This window comes from Myxocyprinus asiaticus, chromosome 5 (genome assembly GCF_019703515.2).
Source record: "Myxocyprinus asiaticus isolate MX2 ecotype Aquarium Trade chromosome 5, UBuf_Myxa_2, whole genome shotgun sequence".
In the NCBI taxonomy this organism is placed as follows: Eukaryota; Metazoa; Chordata; class Actinopteri; order Cypriniformes; family Catostomidae; genus Myxocyprinus; species Myxocyprinus asiaticus.
This window is the reverse complement of record NC_059348.1, coordinates 39,169,719-39,179,438: the sequence shown is the minus strand read 5'-3', so window position 1 is coordinate 39,179,438 and position 9,720 is coordinate 39,169,719. Positions and strand designations below refer to the sequence as shown.

The window sequence follows — 9,720 nt, the reverse complement described above, 5'->3', positions numbered from 1 at the left end:
CTTTTAATAATTACTCTTTTAGTTTGATCTAAATTTGTCATACAACTGAAATGCATAAATTTCAAGCAGCCTCTTTTTAATATGCTGAGACCCGAGTGTGACTGCTGTGTGCATTTTCCAATTCCCTTCTTGATTTGTAACTTGTAACACCTAATGCACAAAAAATTCTAGAGCAAATAGTTTTCCTAAAAATGTATGTCCACATATTTGGAAAACAAAACTAATTTGTGAAATGTTAAAATAATACCAAGCTGTAGAAAGTCAGATTTCTTTTCATCAAATACAAGGTGTATTGGGAAAAGCACAAATCAAAACTGTACAAATAAAAATGATTTGACTTGATTTGACTTTTATGTTACAATGTTTTTTTCTACTTTGGCAACCAAATCTCAATGTTCTCTCTTTGCACTGACAAACAAACAAGTAATAGCCATTGCTGAAGCATTTTACCAATCAGAAATGAACATAAATAATTCTGATTCAAAGTAATGGGCAGTATCATCCAATCACTGCCAACCGTGTTAAAATAAAATTATACATTATAAATTCTGAATATATGCACTGATTACCATTGTCCCATGTCTGCCAAACATGTTGAGTGGTGCAAACATCATCTGCAGCCTTCAACTGAACTACATTTTAGGAGTGAATGAACTTAGCTGCATAGGAAGTCTATAGGATGTTCCCTTGTTCCCTAGTTAGTGAATGACTTGACCTCCAGTGTGCTGTCTGTCTGCACTGGTCTCAGAACAATTCAAAATGCACATTATTTTCATCCTAACTCAACATAAAGCCTTTGAAAGCAAAACATTTTAATCATTGTGAAAATGCATAGTAAATATAGTATTTCTAATGGAAAAACTAGCACTATTGTCCACTACAGTGGTCATTGTGTTTAACAGCGTGCCGTTTCGCAATAAATCGCTCAAATAAAATTTTTTTAAAATGGCATATTGGATGAAACCAGAGACTCGGGTTTCAGGTTTCAATGTAAAAACTTAATTAGGTTGCTTACTAAATGTACTTTTGTTGGCGTTTCTCCCAAAGACAAACTCCACTGTGATCTGCGCCATGTTGTTTTGTCAAATGACTCTGTACGTTGAAAGTTTAACACTATACTGACAGTTCAGAGACTTCTGAACTGAGATAAGTCAGTTTAAATTAATTTAAATTATGCTTTGTGTATAGCAAAGCCAAAACACAATGTCTGCGCAGTAGGATGTGGGGTCTCACAAGGTTAATGTTGCACTTTATACTCTGGGAGAGTTGCTGTACAAATAAACTCACTATTAAAATGATTTCCTTGTCCATTGTGAATATTTAGTGTACAAAGCATTGCCCACACAGGTGTCTGCCAAACCAAGCAACTTAAAAGCAACTGCAGTGCAAAGGTAAATGTGATGGAGGCACACCTCTGTTCAGCAAAAATAGAATATAATTTTATACATGGGAACACCCGAGTGTGTATATAAGGATTGTCTTTGACAACATTAAAGGTGAGATACAGGGATTTGTTTAAAAGATATCACTCATCCTGTTGTACTTATAAAAGTCACAAAAAAGGTGATAATGACAAAATGATATTGAACGTATTTGCATTCTCATGTGGCTGAAGAAGGAGGAGCTAAAGAAGTACATTATGCTGACTCTGGCATGAAATGATTTCAGCTCAGTCCTGCCACTGTGATCATGTGTTCAATGATACTCCATTCAGTTATTCTGCTCTCTGCCTTAGCATGTGAGTTATGTTTCATGTATTCGATTTATGATCACAATGAAGTATGCTAAGATTATTTTAATAATGAATCATCAGAATCAAAGGGTGCCCTAAATAAGTTTACACACTATTGAAATGCTCACACTTACATCATGAATTGTCATAATACCAGCACTGTTTTAAACTAAAAGGATGAAAAGTGACATATTGCTTTTCTTTTGCAGGTACCAGTAATGGAGATACTATCACGCCAAACAAAACTGAGGTGTTTGCTGTAGAGGGTTCAAATATTACATTATCCTGCAGTTATTCCTCCGCATATGATCTTCAATGGTACCGTCAGTATCCCAGATCAGCTCCTGAATTTCTTGTGCTCATCGCAGATGATGTGGATAAAGCTCAGAAGTCTATTGTAGATCCTAGATTCAGTGCAAAACTCATCAAAAAGAAAACACAGGTGCATCTGGAAATCTCCTCTGCTGCAGTAACAGACTCTGCACAGTACTACTGTGCCCTGCAACCCACAGTGACAGGAAACACAGCTACACTGTACAAAAACATGATTCTGCTCAGGCTGGGAAAACAATGAGCTCCTTTAAATCAATACTCAATAAGTATATATATTAATATAAATAATATAAAAAGTGTGAAAGAACATGTATTTGCACATGAGAACCCGAGTTAATAAAATTTTAAATATTTGTTATTTACAGGGATAGTGCCTTTTGGGGTTTAAATCTACAACCTTTCACTAACTTGCCCAGATCTTTAACCACTACGCCACCCTTACCCATGACCAGTTAACAGAATTCAACCTGACAGTGCAGTGATGATCCCTAACAGCTTGTATACTTCTATAATGCTAATATTAACAACAACAACAACAACAACAATAATAATAATAATAATAATTATTATTATTATTATTTTATTTAAATGTGGAGGAAATCAGTTGTGCAGAGTATTCTTACTGTAAGTTTGACTTGAATTATAATCAGCAATGACACATTCCCTCCACAATATGGGAGCAGAGAGTGATTTCACAACTATGTTGTACTGCACAGTGTACAAAATCACAGCAGATAAACATCTATAAATAAACCATATTTTATAGATTATTTTAATTTGAATTTTGTGTTATTGTTGGATTCCAAAATTACTTTTTGCCTACACAGATTCTTTCATTTCATTGTGATGTTTTCATTTTTGACATGCTCAACTCTGTTTCTATGTATAATATTCGCAAGCTTATTTTCTGTAGAAATCCTCATCTGCTACTACATTCGTCTCTCTTCAAACTTAATTTCTAATCAAATGTTTGCAGAAGATCAAAGCTATTTTCTTTCACTGACAGATGGGAGGAGCCCATTGAGTTGAGAAAGAACAGACAAACCATTTTTTCATATTGCAAACATGACTGTTCTGCAGGCGCGGACTGGCCTTTGGGCCGAACTTTCTTCCCAGTCCACCCCTGCTATTCTGTTCTCTCTTCTTCTGTTTTTGGTGACTAAAAGTATGTGTAAGTTATTGAAATTCAACATTTTTTGCTACTTGTCCAGATAATCCAGATTTTTTTTAATTAATATCTAGATGCATCATCATTTGATGTGCTCTATTGTAAAACATGATTTAATCCAAGTATAGTAATTCAGTTGAATGTTTTAAACTGAAACAAAGTTTTTCACTTGATTTGCAGGGGACACTTCTGCACAGTCAACATCAAACATGATACAACCATCATCCTCTGAGAAACATGTTCTTGAGGGAGAAAGTGTGACTCTTTCTTGTAACTATACTGAAACTGTTACTGTGTCCTCACTCCAGTGGTATCGACAGTATCTCAGATCAGCTCCAGAGTTTCTGCTTCTTGTCACTGAATATGAAGGCAAATCTGAGCCTGGTCTTCGTCTGTCATCAAAAGCTACTAAAGAAGAAAAACGAGTTGAACTGGAGATCTCTTCTGCTGCTGTAACAGACTCTGCTGTGTACTACTGCGCCCTGCAACCCACAGTGACAGGAAACCCAACTACACTGTACAAAAACTAAAGACAAATCACTGATTCTTGAGATAAGGAACAAAACATGTTTAAGTTTTTATTTTTCAGTACTAAATTAATTACAATTGGATACGAACCATGTAAGGGAACAGTTTTTTTTTTTTTCTTCCTTCCTGAAAACTGACAACTTTGATAGACAGTTTTATGGAAAGTATAATTTAAAGTTATAATTTGTTGCATTTTTAAACACTTTATTTTGCAGTTTAAAATTGTGACTTCTTGCTGAGGACAGGGTAAGTTACATGTGCTTCCAAGTATAGAGCATGCATTTAAAAAAATAATGAAATTATTTAAAAATATAAGTAATGTATGCCCTCAGTATTCACATTTTCCATTATTTTTATTATTATTAATTTTTTTAATAAATGTCTTTATTTTTTATTTTATAAATGACTTTTATTTAAGACATGTTTTGTCCCTTCAAAACAGACCAGAATAATGACTGTAATACAAAGAGGTGATGATCTACAGCCATTACTATTGAGCATGTCCAATTCAGGCATGAGCTCAGAAAATGGGGCAATGGGAACAGGTTAAATGCATAAAAGGCTTCAGTGGAATGTGCTTTAGCTATTCATTTGAATGATTAATATACTGTATAGTTCATCATCTACTAGGAGTGTTATCACACAAGAAAAGACTAAATATATAATTATTAAAACATAAAACAGTTAGATAGCAAATAACAAATAAATAGCAAATAAGGTATATGCTAATAAGGAGAAATTTACATAACTGAATATATAATGTACATTTAGCCCAACATTAAATATAACACAGTTAAATAAAATATGTAGGTTGAAGACAATGCAACAGAATGTATTGAGTCTCACTGTAGCACAGGCTCCTCCCAGGATTATGAGTATACAGCTGTTGTATCACAAAAATTCTTAAAGTGGAATGTTCAGTCTTCAACTCTAGCCTTCATTTGAGTTGGTGATTTCAACTGCAAAGCTCAGCAGATATAATGACACATTGGCACAGAGTTGTTTTCATCCTTGTCACATATTTTTGGAGTAAGTAGCACCATTACATGTGTCATTTTAGATATATTTAATGAGTACATTTCATCATGTATGATCACAGTATGTAGTATGTTTATTGATATTGTGTTTAATTCTATTCCAGGATGTAATTCTGAGGACAAAGTTGATCAGAATATCAGAGTTCAAACAGCTCTTGAAGGTGAAGCTGTAACTATCAACTGCACATACAAAACTTCTTATTCAAACCCAACTCTATTATGGTACCAGCAAAAAGTAAATGGAATCCCCAAAAACATGCTGATGAGATTTTCTGGATCTCGCAGCGATGATGAAGCATTCAAGGGGAGATTTAATGCTAAACTCATCGCATCTTCATTGTCGGTTCCACTGACAATCCAGGACCTGCGTGTGTCTGACTCTGCTGTGTACTACTGCGCTCTGCAGCCCACTGTGACTAAAACACATTCAGCACACATACAAAAACACTGAGTAAATTTAACTATAATTTTCTCAACAACATCTGATGACATCTACAGCTCAAACATTCTCAACCACCTACTGTACATTAAGACACTACTAACTGTCCTCCCTAAACTATTACAATTTACAAAATTCTATTCTAACATAATATTATTGTCTTCTTTTGAAGAATAAAGGACTTTACGATAGATATCACAATCTTCATTACTGAACCATCATAGAGGTACAGTTGCATATATTTACTTGAATCTGGTATCAAAAGCATGTTAAAGACACCAGTGCAGAAGTAAATGTAAATAAATAAAAAATGTGATCATTGATAGTGTAGTGGTGACCCATAACTTCACATAGGCTACCTTATGAACTATACCAAGACCTCTTCAGGTGTATTCAGAGTAAATGGATACCCCATGTACACACAGAGAGACAAGTTTAGTATGAGGAAAGCATTATAGCTTTAAAAACAAATACATGCTAGGCTAACACTTATTTTGTGAAAAATTGTTCAGGGTTTCCAAAATAACACCAGGTTTAGCAATTGCACACATCATCCACGTGAGGGCAACATTGATCCCTTTATTAATTAGTAGGTCATGCAATATGGTACAAATGTTTAAAGTAGAACGAGATAAACCAAGAGCTTTTGAAAGCACTGATATATACAATTTTCTGTTCTTTTCTCCACAGAGCAACTATATTTATATGGGTTTTGATCACATTTTTATGGTAAGAGTAATTTTCTGTTAACACTTGTTTAGGTTTACTTTCCAAATTATTCATGTTAATGATTAATTTTTACAATATTTTTTTAGTGTGCTGGGGACCGAACTGAGTTGAGCAGCCTACAAAAGAAATGACTGCAAGTGAAGAAGATCAAGTTTTTCTAATGTGTAATTATACTAGCACTACAAAAGATGCATATCTCTTCTAGTACAAACAGCTGCAAAACAGATCACCAATAATTATTTTGAGTGAATATACTTTTAGTAAAGGAACAACTGAGCCTGAATTTAAAGAAGAGATTATCAACAACACTGGACTCCACATTAAGAACAGTTCCACTGACAATCCAGGATCTGCATGTGTCTGACTCTGATGTGTTCTACTTTTATAAAGTACATGTATACATAAAGTATATATATAATCACAAGTTTATACCCACATTGAAAACAGCTAATAGCAGTTATGTATAATCCCCTTCAGATTTGGATGATTGTCCAACATAATGTTTATTTATGGCCATTAGCATGCTCGATAAGATTCCACAAGAAAAGAACTGTATTGCTATTGCTGTCATATAATGAAATTGCTTTCATATAGCTTGATCATTTAGAGCTGTTATGATTTCACTGTCATAGAATTGGGAGAGACGGGGGGACATAGGTTCCATTGACTATGTACCTCGCGTGGACTTCTTTATTTGTCATACAAATCACAATAATGGTGTCAACCAAAAACAACATATTAAGTATAAGATGAGCTCTAAATAATCACAAAATGACAAATAACTGCAAGTTACAACAAATACAATAACAGAAGTGTAAATAAAATTGGAAAACAGTAAAGCTATGAGCAGTACATAGTTATTTGCATAATTTATTCATACTGCAAAACATTACTGGGAGCTGAAGTGAGGCTTGCTGAATAATGCTCACACCTGACAAAAATGCAGAAAATAAGTCATGCAAAATATTACTTTGTGGTTATTTGAGTCTTTGAGGCTAACTTTGTTTAAAGGATAGCAGAAACAGTGCTTGTCAAAGCATAGGGCTTTTCCGTTTTTCTCAAGAATAATCTGGGGAAGGAATTAAAACACTGCAAATATAAAGACAAACACACAGAAAGTATGCTGTGAAAGGATGAGCAATTAATCTGCAAAATATCTGCAAAGATCTACACTTTAAGATGTATGTTTTATTATTTTTGTTGCATATATTTATATTTGTTTATATTTATATATGCACATATTCTGGCCAACTTTCTATTCATTGATTTTTTTTAAATAAACATTTACACATAGTAATGTGGTTAATTGAAATGACATTTTATGCAGTGTCATCAGTGTCCTGCTGTGTGACACTTTCTTCATCTGACTATTTTAAATAACATTTTATGATCTTGAATAGCTACACAGAGTATACACATATATAATATATTATTATTATACTTGTTGTTTCCACAGCCTCATATTAACTAAGTCAATAGTTTATTTGCACTTCTAGAAAAAAGTTGAAAGATGATTAAGATCTTCAAAAACTTGGAAGAAATGCTGACTTGTCACAGCACCTAAAATACACACTTTACCTTGTAATTTCATTTGTACATTTTAACCTAACATCTGTATGTTTGGACATGTTATTTGTCTGAACTATAAAGTGCTTATTTTTTGTGCTTTCTCTATAAAATACACTCATCACATTTACAGTGGTTTTTGTATGTTTTAAAGTTATGACAGTTTTTGCACTGGTGGGGCCTGTTGTCATGAGTAGAATTCAATAGAAATGTCTTCTTTTCAACACAAAAATTTGAAATTGAGCTGGAAAATGAAATCAATGAGCTGGTGAGTTATGGTGTGGTGTGTTGCGGGCCGGGTTTGGTGGGCCGCTTTGGGCCTGAAAGTCCATTTTTAGTCCCAGTCCGCCCTTGCACGAGACACACAGGTGTACATTGCAGCGTGTCTCTCAATGTATATGATGTAACTAACAACTAGTTGTCCAGTACGGTTCCGTTCACACAGCACTGGTTAACCGAGAATGCCGTTATGAGACCTGAAAATTTGCGGATGTCAGTTCGGTTGTAGAATGTGGTTGTCACACCTGTAAATAACCGTCCTGTGTGTGAATGTTACCGTATTAAGCACTCAAAACAGGTCTGACAACTGCATTCTGCTGCTGTGTGAACGTGGCCTAAGTGTATATAATATTGCCCTCACAGTCCAGCTATATGCAAGCTAACAGTCCGATGGAACCTGTCAAAACTATTACAAATATTATAGAAGCTTTGAAGAAAAGACATGGAGAGATACAGTAAATATGCACATTTGACAGTCCTGAGGTTATTATCTAGTGTGGCGATATTAGTATGACAGTTGGTTATTTGCGTGGGTGAACCGGGCCAATTGCACTATTCTTCCCACATCCCACGCTCATACAAAAACATTCTACACTGAAATAAATAGTTCTTAACCTGCACCAGAGCCAGAGGTGCAAAAACCATATATGCAAGGTATGCAATGCATAGGGGCACCATGTAAAGGGGGGCGCCAGCGGCTCACTAAAGGTGGTGCAATTGGCCTCCTCGACCCCTCCAAAATCAACCCTGTTTGCTGTTTGTCTATCTGTCAATTTTAAATGACATCTGCAATGGCTTGTTTCTGGGTGATATCAAGAGAAGACAGCAGCATCAAACAGAAAGCAGGAAGTTCCGTAGTGACTTAATATACGAAAGGCTCACAGTAACACAGAGCAACAGCTCAGAGCTGAGCGCATCAATTTACCTGAATAAACAGACATGGAAAGACAACTGCTTCTGATTTTAATCCTGATTTCAGGTAAAAAAATTAAAAAAAAATATTATTATCTTTTATTCCAGTGCTGTACAAAAACATCCAAGGGAAAAAGATAATTTTGTGCAACTTGACTCATTATAATTCTTGCTTGTTTTAGGTGTGATGACTGCAGACCAGATTGGTCCAAATAAAGAAACTATACTGTGACACTGAGCTGCTCATTTGACACAAGCAGCAGTTATGTTGATCTTTACTGGTACAGGCAGTATCCTGATAGAGAACCTCAGTATTTAATATGGAAACCTGCACGATCAAGCAGTGGAAGTGGGACACCCTCTGATCCTCGTTTTCAGTCGACTACATCACAAACATCCACTGAACTCTCTATTAATGGTGTGACTGTCAGATTCAGCTCTTTATTACTGTGCTCTAAGAGTAGAAGCCCAGTGATACAATGTCTATGTGAAACTGTACAAAAACTGAAATTCATTTTCACTTTGATCTCAAGCCACATCAAACCCACAATCTACAATACACACTGAATGATTGCAATTGTAACAACACCTGTGTGTGGTTACGTATGAATTAATATCTCAGTTATGGTAATACAGGGAAAGGTGAAAATAAAAGATCAAAAGTACAATTTTATATTAATTTATTAATGAACTTAATACAATGTGCATTAAACATAAATAACTACAGTAAATCAATATTTGGTGTGACCACTAGCACCAATTCTCCTAGATACACTTTCACAAAGCATTCCAAGGTTGTTGGCAGATAGGTTGTTCCCAGCATCTTGAAGAACTTGTCACAGTTCTATGAATGGTCTCAGTTGCTTCTGTCTCTTCATTTAATCCCAGAATGACTCAATGTTGAGATCCGGGCTCTGTGGGGCCCATTTCATCTGTTGCAGGACTACTTGTTCTACTTCTATTCTATTCAGTTTGCAAAAGTAATGTTTGGAAATAT

The 9,720-nt window shown here is 35.0% G+C and overlaps 1 pseudogene and 3 gene segments (V, D, J or C); all 4 read left to right on the top strand.

Moving 5' to 3' along the window:
* The first annotated feature begins 1,689 nt into the window (after positions 1-1,689).
* LOC127441187 (T-cell receptor alpha chain V region RL-5-like) lies at positions 1,690-2,306 on the top strand. The segment is given in 2 exon segments: positions 1,690-1,738; positions 1,942-2,306. Coding segments are annotated over 2 exon segments (414 nt in total).
* Positions 2,307-3,081: 775 nt separating this feature from the next.
* LOC127440360 (T cell receptor alpha variable 18-like) lies at positions 3,082-4,061 on the top strand. The segment is given in 2 exon segments: positions 3,082-3,230; positions 3,414-4,061. Coding segments are annotated over 2 exon segments (450 nt in total).
* Positions 4,062-4,259: 198 nt separating this feature from the next.
* LOC127440369 (T cell receptor delta variable 3-like) lies at positions 4,260-5,307 on the top strand. The segment is given in 2 exon segments: positions 4,260-4,790; positions 4,903-5,307. Coding segments are annotated over 2 exon segments (396 nt in total).
* Positions 5,308-8,750: 3,443 nt separating this feature from the next.
* Positions 8,751-9,334, top strand: LOC127440372 (Ig kappa chain V region K16-167-like; annotated as a pseudogene).
* The last annotated feature ends 386 nt before the right edge of the window (positions 9,335-9,720 follow it).